The sequence below is a fragment of the Ranitomeya imitator genome, chromosome 4, assembly GCF_032444005.1.
Source record: "Ranitomeya imitator isolate aRanImi1 chromosome 4, aRanImi1.pri, whole genome shotgun sequence".
Taxonomy (NCBI): Eukaryota; Metazoa; Chordata; class Amphibia; order Anura; family Dendrobatidae; genus Ranitomeya; species Ranitomeya imitator.
Window position 1 is genome coordinate 647,504,824 of NC_091285.1, and position 15,074 is coordinate 647,519,897.

At 45.1% G+C, this 15,074-nt stretch overlaps 1 protein-coding gene across 2 annotated transcripts in view; it reads left to right on the top strand.

Annotated features, from left to right (window-relative positions):
* Positions 1–15,074, top strand: part of LOC138674327 (chromaffin granule amine transporter-like) — an 82,414-nt gene that overhangs the window by 38,336 nt on the left and 29,004 nt on the right. For both annotated transcript variants that reach the window (XM_069762189.1, XM_069762188.1), the window contains 3 exons: positions 4,874–4,917; positions 5,013–5,073; positions 5,336–5,431. In XM_069762189.1, the coding sequence (XP_069618290.1) occupies positions 4,874–4,917; positions 5,013–5,073; positions 5,336–5,431 (201 nt within the window). The remainder of the gene's footprint in view (positions 1–4,873; positions 4,918–5,012; positions 5,074–5,335; positions 5,432–15,074) is intronic.

Below are 15,074 nucleotides of genomic sequence, written 5' to 3' on the forward strand. Positions count from 1 at the left end.
TTGTGGGGGGTTTCAATGTTTAGGCACATCAGTGGCTCTCCAAACGCAACATGGTGTCCCATCTCAATTCCTGTCAATTTTGCATTTAAAAGTCAAATGGCGCTCCTTCCCTTCCGAGCTCTGCCATGCGCCCAAACAGTGGTTTACCCCCACATATGGGGTATCAGCGTACTCAGTACAGATTGTACAACAATGTTTGGCATCCATTTTATCCTGTTACCCTTGGTAAAATAAAACAAATTGGAGCTGAAATAAATTTTGTGTGAAAAAAAGTTAAATATTCATTTTTATTTAAACATTCCAAAAATTCCTGTGAAACCCCTGAAGGGTTAATAAACTTCTTGAATGTGGTTTTGAGCACCTTGAGGGGTGCAGTTTTTAGAATGGTGTCACACTTGGGTATTTTCTATCATATAGACCCCTCAAAATGACATCAAATGAGATGTGGTCCCTAAAAAAAAATGGTGTTGTAAAAATGAGAAATTGCTGGTCAACTTTGAACCCTTATAACTCCCTAACAAAAAAAAATTTTGGTTCCAAAATTGTGCTGATGTAAAGGAGACATGTGGGAAATGTTACTTATTAAGTATTTTGCGTGACATATCTCTGTGATTTAAGGGCATAAAAATTTAAAGTTGGAAAATTGCGAAATTTTCAAAATTTTCGCCAAATTTCCGTTTTTTTCACAAATAAACGCAAGTTATATCGAATAAATGTTACTACTAAAATGAAGTACAATATGTCACGAGAAAACAATGTCAGAATCGCCAAGATCCGTTGAAGCGTTCCAGAGTTATAACCTCATAAAGGGACAGTGGTCAGAATTGTAAAAATTGGCCCGGTCATTAACGTGCAAACCACCCTCGGGGCTTAAGGGGTTAACCACATTTGGAATTTTTTTCCCGTTTTCTAGTACACGACATGGTAAAACCAATGGTAACATAGTAACATAGTAACATAGTTAGTGAGGCCAAAAAAAGACATTTGTCCATCCAGTTCAGCCTATATTCCATCATAATAAATCCCCAGATCTACGTCCTTCTACAGAACCTAATAATTGTATGATACAATATTGTTCTGCTCCAGGAAGACATCCAGGCCTCTCTTGAACCCCTCGACTGAGTTCGCCATCACCACCTCCTCAGGCAAGCAATTCCAGATTCTCACCGCCCTAACAGTAAAGAATCCTCTTCTATGTTGGTGGAAAAACCTTCTATCCTCCAGACGCAAAGAATGCCCCCTTGTGCCCGTCACCTTCCTTGGTATAAACAGATCCTCAGCGAGATATTTGTATTGTCCCCTTATATACTTATACATGGTTATTAGATCGCCCCTCAGTCGTCTTTTTTCTAGACTAAATAATCCTAATTTCGCTAATCTATCTGGGTATTGTAGTTCTCCCATCCCCTTTATTAATTTTGTTTATCAAATGTACAACTCGTCCCACAAAAAACAAGCCCTCACATGGCCATGTTGGCAGAAAAATGAAAAAGTTATGGCTCTGGGAAGGAGGGGAGCGAAAAACGAAAATGCAAAACCGAAAAAAGCTCCGGTTATTAAGGGGTTAAAGCTGTCTATGGACCACCCTCTGACTGGTCATCTGAGATGTTGGTCCCACTTCACTGAAAAATAATCAGAGAAATTTCCAAAAGAAATGAAATAAGGAACCAATTCACTCATTAAATATTAAGGGTCTAAGCGTAATAAAACATAGGAAACAGCACGGACCAAAATACCACAAATATATATAAACAAAATAAATACTTTATTGGGATATGTATAATGACCAGACATAAAAAATGAAAAAAAAAAAAAAACATGAATAGACAATAGGACATACGTAAGGTCACAAATTCATGTAGTGGTGCAGCCAAGGGTACACATATAATATACCGTAATAATAAAATATAATATATTAAAGGATGAAATGATCCCCAAAACAAATTAATTAACCTCATCAACACAGGACAATTTTCCATTTTCGTTTATTGCTCCCCTTTTTCCAAGAGCCAGAACTTTTTTTATTTTTCCAGACATATGTGGGCTTGTTTTGTGCGAGACGAAGTTGTACTTTTGAATGACACCATTCATTCCGTACCGGAAAACGGGAAACAAATTCCAAGTGGGGGTGAAATTGCAAAAAAAAAAAGTGCAATTCCACAATGTTTTTTTTTCCATTCATTTATAATGTTCAATATATGGCAAAACTGACCTGGCAGTACGATCCTTCAGGGCAGTACGAGTACGCAGATACCAAAAACATGTATATTTTTATTTTAAGTGGTGAAAAAAAATTCAGAAATGTGGCAAAAATTTTTTTCTGCTGTTGGTGCCATAATCTGAGACCTGTAATGTTCTAATTTTCCGGGATCAGGGGCTGGGTGAGCGCTTATTATTTGCACCCTGAGCTGACATTTTTACAGATATCATTTTCGGGTAGAAACGATGTTTTGATTGCATTTTATTGCAATATTGAGGTGACCAAAAAAATGGAATTCTGTGGTTTTAATTGTTTTTCGCGTTACGTCGTTTACCGATCGGATTAATTTATTTGATATTTTGATAGATCGGACATTTCTGAACACAGTGATACCAAGTATATGTATATTTTGTTTATTTTTTATTGTTTTATTTTTAATGGGGCAAAAGTGGGGTGATTTGAACTTTTTATTTTTTTTTATTTTTTAAATATTTTTTGGCAGTGTTCACAGTAGGATCATGATGACATACACCGGGGTCTTTAGCAGACCCTTAGCTATCATGACAACCCATCAGCGCACCGCGATCGCGTGGCAGGGGGTACCAACAGACAGATTTAATGATGCGCTTCCTGTCTGCGCGTGACAAATGCCGCTGTCGGTGATTGACAGAACATAGTAACATAGTAACATAGTTAGTAAGGCCGAAAAAAGACATTTGTCCATCCAGTTCAGCCTATATTCCATCATAATAAATCCCCAGATCTACGTCCTTCTACAGAACCTAATAATTGTATGATACAATATTGTTCTGCTCCAGGAAGACATCCAGGCGTCTCTTGAACCCCTCGACTGAGTTCGCCATCACCACCTCCTCAGGCAAGCAATTCCAGATTCTCACTGCCCTAACAGTAAAGAATCCTCTTCTATGTTGGTGGAAAAACCTTCTCTCCTCCAGACGCAAAGAATGCCCCCTTGTGCCCGTCACCTTCCTTGGTATAAACAGATCCGCAGCGAGATATTTGTATTGTCCCCTTATATACTTATACATGGTTATTAGATCGCCCCTCAGTCGTCTTTTTTCTAGACTAAATAATCCTAATTTCGCTAATCTATCTGGGTATTGTAGTTCTCCCATCCCCTTTATTAATTTTGTTGCCCTCCTTTGTACTCTCTCTAGTTCCATTATATCCTTCCTGAGCACCGGTGCCCAAAACTGGACACAGTACTCCATGTGCGGTCTAACTAGGGATTTCTACAGAGGCAGTATAATGCTCTCATCATGTGTATCCAGACCTCTTTTAATGCACCCCATGATCCTGTTTGCCTTGGCAGTCGCTGCCTGGCACTGGCTGCTCCTGGTAAGTTTATCATTAACTAGGATCCCCAAGTCCTTCTCCCTGTCAGATTTACCCAGTGGTTTCCCGTTCAGTGTGTAATGGTGATATTGATTCCCTCTTCCCATGTGTATAACCTTACATTTATCATTGTTAAACCTCATCTGCCACCTTTCAGCCCAAGTTTCCAACTTATCCAGATCCATCTGTAGCAGAATACTATCTTCTCTTGTATTAACAAGCATTTAACTGGTTAATTAAATCAACCATCAAGTGTAAATAAGGTAAGTACAACACTATAATGAGTTATTGTGGAGGTAAGAAAGGTGTTGATACCAAAAGATGGCATTGTATACTTGTGGCTCAATGGTCAGCAAACATAATGATAATTTAAAACATGAACGTAAAATACGGACCTAAAATGGCGTGTGCAAGGCAAGCCTGTGGCCTCTCCACATCACACTCCGACGCGCGTTTCTTCAGGGAGTGGTTAAACCATAACCTTTACTGTTTATTAATTAAAATACCATATAATGAGAAGAAAAATGATGCAGCACTCACCCTTGCGCTTCTTCCATGTGTGCTCTTTATTCAGCAAAACATACTATGCATAGTATGAACCGGCATACGCAGCGATCTGTGAGGGAGCGGGAGTGAGGAGAGACCGGACGACGGCCGTAGCGCGAAACGGCCGTCGTCTGGTCTCTCCTCACTCCCGCTCCCTCACAGATCACTGCGTATGCCGGTTCATACTATGCATAGTATGTTTTGCTGAATAAAGAGCACACTTGGAAGAAGCACAAGGGTGAGTGCTGCATCATTTTTCTTCTCATTATATGGTCTTGTACAAAACTCTGACGATTGCATAGCACCACCCGCAGCTCACAGCAAGGGAGACCTCATCTGTCCTTCTGAAACAGATCGTTTAAGCGAATCTCCAATTGCGCTATAGTGAAGCTCTGTGCCGATCATCTTTCTGTTTCTTGGTATAACGAAGTTATTAATTAAAATGAATGAGCAAAATAAAAATTGAAAAAAAAGTAAATAATAAACCTTTTTACAGTGTATAATTTCCGCAAGCTCCTATAATACACAGCATCATGACCGTATGGTTCTGGCAGCAAGAATCAGCTGATAGGTTCCCTTTAAATCTAATCTAGTGATGTCATGATGACATCACCACAATGTTCCTTGTTAGTGAGGTACCATTCCAGAGCCTCTTCAGAGGACATCAGGGATTGTATGAAATGATCTGGAAAGCCCTTTAATTATTTCTGAAGGTGGTAGAAGGATTCATAGTCATGATATGTCATCAGAATACTCTTCCTTGGTCCACAGTTCTTCAGCTCTGTACTCTCCGACCCACCAAGTTTAGTCCAGGGGTGAGTAAAACTTTTATTTTAAGGGAAAATGAAAATGATCAAAGGATGCGGAATGACTAGATCTAAGTTGAATTTGTGGTGTTGTTCTTCCATAGAGTATCCCAGCGACATCCTACTCCGTTCTCCTCACTGACCCTTACGTCATGGTGGCTGCAGGTATTGTGGCGTACATTGGAATGTGCACAGTGATGGGCGATAGGACCCACTACGAGGTTTGCCGTGAAGTGGCAGTGGGCTTCATACAGTCTGATCAGAATGTTAAACTGAAAACCTCATATTCAGTTATATTAATTTTTGCCTAGCGGCTTTAGATCAACGTATGATTTTGGGATGTGCGGTTCATGCTCTTTTTTTTTTCTTTTTTACAGTGATGGGAAACCCTGTGCTTACATATTGTATTCTTCTGTCTTCTATCTAGGGGCTCTTTGTATTGCTAATATGGCTATTGGAGTGATGGAGCCTACCCTGCCCATATGGATGATGGAGACTATGTGCTCGCCCAATTGGGAATTAGGTACGTGCTATGCTAATCTGGTTTCCAGGAACATGCACATTATCAGACTACAATCTGTGTATGAACCTGGCAGCAACTGTTCAGTTTCCTTACAGCACCTCCACAGGCGAAATCAAGTATTACATGGAAGCCTTCAGAATCAGTTGGTTTTCTAGATAATGTACATAGAGTCCTCCAGATGGAGAGATGCTACCTAGGGAGCTCAAATGAGGGCTTAGAGAACACAAAGGGGCTCATTTATCAAAACCTTTATGCCAGAAAAGCGGTGTAAACGCTTTGAAAAGTCACATTTAACTTTTCAAGCCAGCTTGAATCAGGTCCGCCCAAATGAGTGTAGCCGATGAGGAGCCGCGACGGGACAGGATGTGGCCATGTCCGCCTGTCCAATGAAAAGTGGTGGCATTTTGTACGGTAGAAATGCAACTTCAGTCCCAGACTGGAGTACGATTATTGGCGAGGCGCAAGTCATTCAGAAATTGCGTCAAATTCATTAAGTGGTGTGCGCCTCTTAATAAATTCGGAGCCTTGTACCCCAGAAAGACTGCTGAGTCTTTGTTACTGAGTTTTTAGAGAGGAGACTTTTGGGCAGGATATTGGAAAGATTCCGCTTAGTTTCTGCCCTAAAAACATCTCAATGAACTCCACTAAGGAGCCCCCCTGAAAGATCTATCGTAAAAGGTTCTACAGAATGAACATATGCATTTCTATGCAAAAATAAAAAAACGGCTTGGTGCGCAAATGTTCAAGCTTTTAAACATATTTTAACTGCTTCAAGCTTCCAAAGATGCCAAGCCATTGAAAAAAGCGACCAATCCATTCTTCTGGTGTTTTCAGCTCAGAAGACGCTCTGTACTTTACAATCCAACTCAATGGGAAAGCTACAAAGATGCTGGGAGGATGCCGGATTGTATTTTTGAGCATTTAGCCAGTGTTCTTGCTTTAAAAACTGCGAGTGGTTTCTTTACTATTCTATGGACTGCACATACACATAGGCTATGTGCAGTGAAATTGCAAAAAGGTGCAATTCCACAGTTGTTTTTTTTTCTTTTACCATATTAACTAAATGCTAAAACTGAGCTGCCATTATGATTCTCCAGGTCATTACGAGTTCATAGACACCAAACATGTCTAGGTTCTTTTTTATTTAAGTGGTGAAAAAAAATTTATTTAAAAAAAAATGGCGCCATTTTCCGAGACCTGTAGCATCTCCATTTTTCGTGATCTAGGGCTGGGTGAGAGCTTATTTTTTTGTGCTCTGAGCTGAAATTTTTATTGATATTGATGTAGGTACGATCCTTTGATTGCCCGTTATTGCATTTTATTGCAATGTAGCGGCGACCAAAAAAATTTAATTCTGTCATTTTGACTTTTTTTTCTCGTTACGCCTTTTAGCGATTGGGTTCATTCTTTTTTTATATTGATAGATCGAGTGATTCTGAACATGGTAATACCAAATCTGTGTAGATTTGATTTTTTTATTGTTTTATGCTCAGATATCAAAGGAATCTGCCTGAAAAAGACATTGTATGCACACAGCCTTAGGGTATCTGAAGATGGGTTTTTAGCTATCAAAAAACACATTAAGGACAGTTGTAGGAATTCAATATGTATTCTAAGAAGGTCACCAGTAAAGTGCCGGAGGAGAGATATGTTTCACTGAGGTTATTAGCTTCAGTGATATGAACCTGGAAGTTTGCTCCAGCACACCAAGTGCTGAGAGAGGTTAAGTGGCAAGGACAGGACCATTTTTTTTTGTTTAACAGCTAAAGAATGAGGTGGGCTGACTGGTCCCCATATCTCCATCCTAGGATGTGGTCCAGGAGGTAAAGGTGAAGCCTCTGGACTTAAAATTACTGTTCTGTGTATACTCTGAAGGTGAAGCTGACCTACAGTGCTGTGCTCTTGCTAAGGAGAGCTGAACTCTGCTTTCTGAGCTGGTGGATCCCGCAGTTATACGGACTGTAAAGGGTGCTGTTTGTTTATGCCAACATGTCTGAATACGGCTATTTTTCTGTTTACCTGGTTTATGATGCACATTTTAATAAACCAGATGAAGATTTAATGGAAAAACATTCTGTTCAGTGGGGCTACCACTGTCTTGACTTTGACCAAAATGGATATGTCTGTAGAACAAAAAAAAAAAAATCAACCAATGACTACAATGAGTCTACAAGTTTACTGGGAAGGTGAATTCCTTGAGAAGGTTTTCCTTCAGATTTACAAATGGAAGGTGTCTTGGCGCCTTGAAACTACTGGCAGTTTTTGAAGAACCATTCATTTTATTTTGGGTGTTTTTTTGCCCATTTTTAATGCAATGCAATGAAAATACTTGGCACGTCCAAAAATGCTCATCTATGAAGATTTCAGAGATCCAGATTCCAGAAATGTAGAGTGGGTTACTGAATAAATAATATGTGGCTTGCTCCTGTTACTATTGGCTCTGGGTGTCACTACTGTGGCATAGAGGGGCGCTGAATTTGGCTCACGATCATCTCTCAGTGCTGAATGTGGTTCACGACCATCCGTCAGTGCTGAATGTGGCTCACGATCATCTCTCAGTGCTGAATGTGGCTCACAACCATCCGTCAGTGCTGAATGTGGCTCACGACCATCCGTCAGTGTTGAATGCGGCTCACGACCATTTCTCAGTGCTGAATGTGGCTCACAACCATCCGTCAGTGCTGAATGTTGGTCACGATCATCTCTCAGTGCAGAATGTGGCTCACAACCATCCGTCAGTGCTGAATGCGGCTCACGACCATCTCTCAGTGCTGAATGTGGCTCACAACCATCCGTCAGTGCTGAATGTTGGTCACGATCATCTATCAGTGCAGAATGTGGCTCACGACCATCCGTCAGTGCTGAATGTTGGTCACGATCATCTCTCAGTGCAGAATGTGGCTCACGACCATCTCTCAGTGCTGAATGTGGCTCAAAACCATCCGTCAGTGCTGAATGTTGCTCACGACCATCTCTCAGTGCTGAATGTGGCTCACGACTATCCGTCAGTGTTGAATGCGGCTCACGACCATCTCTCAGCGCTGAATGTAGCTCACAATCATCCGTCAGTGCTGAATGTGGCTCACGACCATCCGTCAGTGCTGACTTTGGCTCACGACCATCCGTCAGTGCTGAGTATGGCTCACGATCATCCGACAGTGTTGAATGCGGATCATGACCATCCGTCAGTGCTGAAAGTGGATCACAACCATGTCTCAGTGCTGAATGTGGCTCACGACCATCTGTCAGTGCTGAATGTGGCTCACAACCATCCGTCAGTGCTGAATGTGGCTCACGACCATCTGACAGTGTTGAATGTGGCTCACGACCATCTCTTAGTCCTGAATGTGGCTCACGACCATCTCTTAGTGCTGAATGTGGCTCATGACATCCGTCAGTGCTGAATGTGGCTCACGACCATCTGACAGTGCTGAATGTGGATCACGACCATCCGTCAGTGCTGAATGTGGATCACGACCATCTCTTAGTGCTGAATGTGGCTCACGACCATCCGTCAGTGCTGAATTTGGCTTACGACCATCCGTCAGTGCTGAATCTAGCTCACGACCATCCATCAGTGCTGAATGTGGCTCACGATCATCTCTCATTGCTGAATTTGGCTCACGACTATCCGACAGTGTTGAATGTGGATCATGACCATCCGTCATTGCTGAATGTGGCTCACGACCATCTCTTAGTGCTGAATGTGGCTCATGACATCCGTCAGTGCTGAATGTGGCTCACGACCATCTGACAGTGCTGAATGTGGATCACGACCATCCGTCAGTGCTGAATGTGGATCACGACCATCTCTTAGTGCTGAATTTGGCTTACGACCATCCGTCAGTGCTGAATCTAGCTCACGACCATCCATCAGTGCTGAATGTGGCTCACGATCATCTCTCATTGCTGAATTTGGCTCACGACTATCCGACAGTGTTGAATGTGGATCATGACCATCCGTCATTGCTGAATGTGGCTCACGACCATCTTTCAGTGCTGAATGTGGCTCTCGACCATCCGTCAGTGCTGAATGTGGCTCACGACCATCTGTCAATGTTGAATGCGGCTCACGACCATCTCTTAGGCTCATGACCATCTCTTAGTGCTGAATGTGGCTCACGACCATCCGTCAGTGCTGAATGTTGCTCACGACCATCTCTCAGTGCTGAATGTGGCTCACAATCTTCAGTCAGTGCTGAATGTGGCTCATGACCATCCGTCAGTGTTGAATGCAGCTCACAACCATCTCTCAGTGCTGAATGTGGCTCATGACCATCCGTCAGTGCTGAATTTGGCTTACGACCATCCGTCAGCGCTGAATCTAGCTCACGACCATCCGTCAGTGCTGAATGTGGCTCACGATCATCTCTCATTGCTGAATTTGGCTCACGACCATCCGACAGTGTTGAATGTGGATCATGACCATCCGTCAGTGCTGAATGTGGCTCACGACCATCTCTCAGTGCTGAATGTGGCTCACGACCATCTGTCAGTGCTGAATGTGGCTCACGACCATCTGTCAATGTTGAATGCGGCTCACGACCATCTCTTAGGCTCATGACCATCTCTCAGTGCTGAATGTGGCTCACGACCATCCGTCAGTGCTGAATGTGGATCACGACCATCTCTTAGTGCTGAATGTGGCTCACGACCATCCATCAGTGCTGAATCTTGCTCACGACCATCTCTCAGTGCTGAATGTGGCTCACAATCTTCAGTCAGTGCTGAATGTGGCTCATGACCATCAGTCAGTGCTGAATGTTGCTCACAACCATCTCTCAGTGCTGAATGTGGCTCACAATCTTCAGTCAGTGCTGAATGTGGATCATGACCATCCGTCAGTGCTGAATGTGGCTCACGACCATCTATCAATGCTGAATGTGGCTCACGACCATCCGTCAGTGCTGAATGTGGCTCACGACCATCCGTCAGTGCTGAATTTGGCTTACGACCATCCGTCAGTGCTGAATCTAGCTCACGACCATCCATCAGTGCTGAATGTGGCTCACGATCATCTCTCATTGCTGAATTTGGCTCAAGACCATCCGACAGTGTTGAATGTGGATCATGACCATCCGTCATTGCTGAATGTGGCTCACGACCATCTCTCAGTGCTGAATGTGGCTCTCGACCATCCGTCAGTGCTGAATGTGGCTCACGACCATCTGTCAATGTTGAATGCGGCTCACGACCATCTCTTAGGCTCATGACCATCTCTCAGTGCTGAATGTGGCTCACGACCATCTCTTAGTGCTGAATGTGGCTCACGACCATCCGTCAGTGCTGAATGTTGCTCACGACCATCTCTCAGTGCTGAATGTGGCTCACAATCTTCAGTCAGTGCTGAATGTGGCTCATGACCATCCGTCAGTGTTGAATGCAGCTCACAACCATCTCTCAGTGCTGAATGTGGCTCATGACCATCCGTCAGTGCTGAATTTGGCTTACGACCATCCGTCAGCGCTGAATCTAGCTCACGACCATCCGTCAGTGCTGAATGTGGCTCACGATCATCTCTCATTGCTGAATTTGGCTCACGACCATCCGACAGTGTTGAATGTGGATCATAACCATCCGTCAGTGCTGAATGTGGCTCACGACCATCTCTCAGTGCTGAATGTGGCTCACGACCATCTGTCAGTGCTGAATGTGGCTCACGACCATCTGTCAATGTTGAATGCGGCTCACGACCATCTCTTAGGCTCATGACCATCTCTCAGTGCTGAATGTGGCTCACGACCATCCGTCAGTGCTGAATGTGGATCACGACCATCTCTTAGTGCTGAATGTGGCTCACGACCATCCGTCAGTGCTGAATGTTGCTCACGACCATCTCTCAGTGCTGAATGTGGCTCACAATCTTCAGTCAGTGCTGAATGTGGCTCATGACCATCAGTCAGTGCTGAATGTTGCTCACAACCATCTCTCAGTGCTGAATGTGGCTCACAATCTTCAGTCAGTGCTGAATGTGGATCATGACCATCCGTCAGTGCTGAATGTGGCTCACGACCATCTCTCAGTGCTGAATGTGGCTCACGACCATCCGTCAGTGCTGAATGTGGCTCACGACCATCTGTCAATGTTGAATGCGGCTCACAACCATCTCTTAGGCTCATGACCATCTCTCAGTGCTGAATGTGGCTCACGACCATCCGTCAGTGCTGAATGTGGATCACGACCATCTCTTAGTGCTGAATGTGGCTCACGACCATCCGTCAGTGCTGAATGTTGCTCACGACCATGTCTCAGTGCTGAATGTGGCTCACAATCTTCAGTCAGTGCTGAATGTGGCTCATGACCATCCGTCAGTGTTGAATGCAGCTCACAACCATCTCTCAGTGCTGAATGTGGCTCTCGACCATCCGTCAGTGCTGAATGTGGCTCACGACCATCTGTCAATGTTGAATGCGGCTCACGACCATCTCTTAGGCTCATGACCATCTCTCAGTGCTGAATGTGGCTCACGACCATCTCTTAGTGCTGAATGTGGCTCACGACCATCCGTCAGTGCTGAATGTTGCTCACGACCATCTCTCAGTGCTGAATGTGGCTCACAATCTTCAGTCAGTGCTGAATGTGGCTCATGACCATCCGTCAGTGTTGAATGCAGCTCACAACCATCTCTCAGTGCTGAATGTGGCTCATGACCATCCGTCAGTGCTGAATTTGGCTTACGACCATCCGTCAGCGCTGAATCTAGCTCACGACCATCCGTCAGTGCTGAATGTGGCTCACGACCATCTCTCAGTGCTGAATGTGGCTCACGACCATCCGTCAGTGCTGAATGTGGCTCACGACCATCCGTCAGTGCTGAATTTGGCTTACGACCATCTCTCAGTGCTGAATGTGGCTCACGACCATCTGTCAGTGCTGAATGTGGCTCACGACCATCTGTCAATGTTGAATGCGGCTCACGACCATCCGTCAGTGCTGAATGTGGATCACGACCATCCGTCAGTGCTGAATGTGGATCACGACCATCTCTTAGTGCTGAATGTGGCTCACGACCATCCGTCAGTGCTGAATGTTGCTCACGACCATCTCTCAGTGCTGAATGTGGCTTACAATCTTCAGTCAGTGCTGAATGTGGCTCATGACCATCAGTCAGTGCTGAATGTTGCTCACAACTATCTCTCAGTGCTGAATGTGGCTCACAATCTTCAGTCAGTGCTGAATGTGAATCATGACCATCCGTCAGTGCTGAATGTGGCTCACGACCATCTCTCAGTGCTGAATGTGGCTCACGACCATCCGTCAGTGCTGAATGTGGCTCACGACCATCCGTCAGTGCTGAATTTGGCTTACGACCATCCGTCAGTGCTGAATCTAGCTCACGACCATCCATCAGTGCTGAATGTGGCTCACGGTCATCTCTCATTGCTGAATTTGGCTCACGACCATCCGACAGTGTTGAATGTGGATCATGACCATCCGTCATTGCTGAATGTGGCTCACGACCATCTCTCAGTGCTGAATGTGGCTCTCGACCATCCGTCAGTGCTGAATGTGGCTCACGACCATCTGTCAATGTTGAATGCGGCTCACGACCATCTCTTAGGCTCATGACCATCTCTCAGTGCTGAATGTGGCTCACGACCATCTCTTAGTGCTGAATGTGGCTCACGACCATCCGTCAGTGCTGAATGTTGCTCACGACCATCTCTCAGTGCTGAATGTGGCTCACAATCTTCAGTCAGTGCTGAATGTGGCTCATGACCATCCGTCAGTGTTGAATGCAGCTCACAACCATCTCTCAGTGCTGAATGTGGCTCATGACCATCCGTCAGTGCTGAATTTGGCTTACGACCATCCGTCAGCGCTGAATCTAGCTCACGACCATCCGTCAGTGCTGAATGTGGCTCACGATCATCTCTCATTGCTGAATTTGGCTCACGACTATCCGACAGTGTTGAATGTGGATCATGACCATCCGTCAGTGCTGAATGTGGCTCACGACCATCTCTCAGTGCTGAATGTGGCTCACGACCATCTGTCAGTGCTGAATGTGGCTCACGACCATCTCTTAGGCTCATGACCATCTCTCAGTGCTGAATGTGGCTCACGACCATCCGTCAGTGCTGAATGTGGATCACGACCATCTCTTAGTGCTGAATGTGGCTCACGACCATCCGTCAGTGCTGAATGTTGCTCACGACCATCTCTCAGTGCTGAATGTGGCTCACAATCTTCAGTCAGTGCTGAATGTGGCTCATGACCATCAGTCAGTGCTGAATGTTGCTCACAACCATCTCTCAGTGCTGAATGTGGCTCACAATCTTCAGTCAGTGCTGAATGTGGATCATGACCATCCGTCAGTGCTGAATGTGGCTCACGACCATCTCTCAGTGCTGAATGTGGCTCACGACCATCCGTCAGTGCTGAATGTGGCTCACGACCATCTGTCAATGTTGAATGCGGCTCACGACCATCTCTTAGGCTCATGACCATCTCTCAGTGCTGAATGTGGCTCACGACCATCCGTCAGTGCTGAATGTGGATCACGACCGTCTCTTAGTGCTGAATGTGGCTCACGACCATCCGTCAGTGCTGAATGTTGCTCACGACCATCTCTCAGTGCTGAATGTGGCTCACAATCTTCAGTCAGTGCTGAATGTGGCTCATGACCATCCGTCAGTGTTGAATGCAGCTCACAACCATCTCTCAGTGCTGAATGTGGCTCATGACCATCCGTCAGTGCAGAATGTTGCTCAGGACCATCTCTCAGTGCTGAATGTGGCTCACAACCATCCGTCAGTGCTGAATGTGGCTCACGACCATCTGTCAATGTTGAATGCGGCTCACGACCATCTCTTAGGCTCATGACCATCTCTCAGTGCTGAATGTGGCTCACGACCATCCGTCAGTGCTGAATGTGGATCACGACCATCTCTTAGTGCTGAATGTGGCTCACGACCATCCGTCAGTGCTGAATGTTGCTCACGACCATCTCTCAGTGCTGAATGTGGCTCACAATCTTCAGTCAGTGCTGAATGTGGCTCATGACCATCAGTCAGTGCTGAATGTTGCTCACAACCATCTCTCAGTGCTGAATGTGGCTCACAATCTTCAGTCAGTGCTGAATGTGGATCATGACCATCCGTCAGTGCTGAATGTGGCTCACGACCATCTCTCAGTGCTGAATGTGGCTCACGACCATCTGTCAGTGCTGAATGTGGCTCACGACCATCTGTCAATGTTGAATGCGGCTCACGACCATCTCTTAGGCTCATGACCATCTCTCAGTGCTGAATGTGGCTCACGACCATCCGTCAGTGCTGAATGTGGATCACGACCATCTCTTAGTGCTGAATGTGGCTCACGACCATCCGTCAGTGCAGAATGTTGCTCACGACCATCTCTCAGTGCTGAATATGGCTCACAATCTTCAGTCAGTGCTGAATGTGGCTCATGACCGTCCGTCAGTGTTGAATGCAGCTCACAACCATCTCTCAGCGCTGAATGTGGCTCATGACCATCCGTCAGTGCAGAATGTTGCTCAGGACCATCTCTCAGTGCTGAATGTGGCTCACAACCATCCGTTAGTGTTGAATGTGGCTCACGACCATCCGTCAGTGCTGACTTTGGCTCACAACCATCCATCAGTGCTGAATGAAGCTCACAATGATCCGTTAGTGCTGAA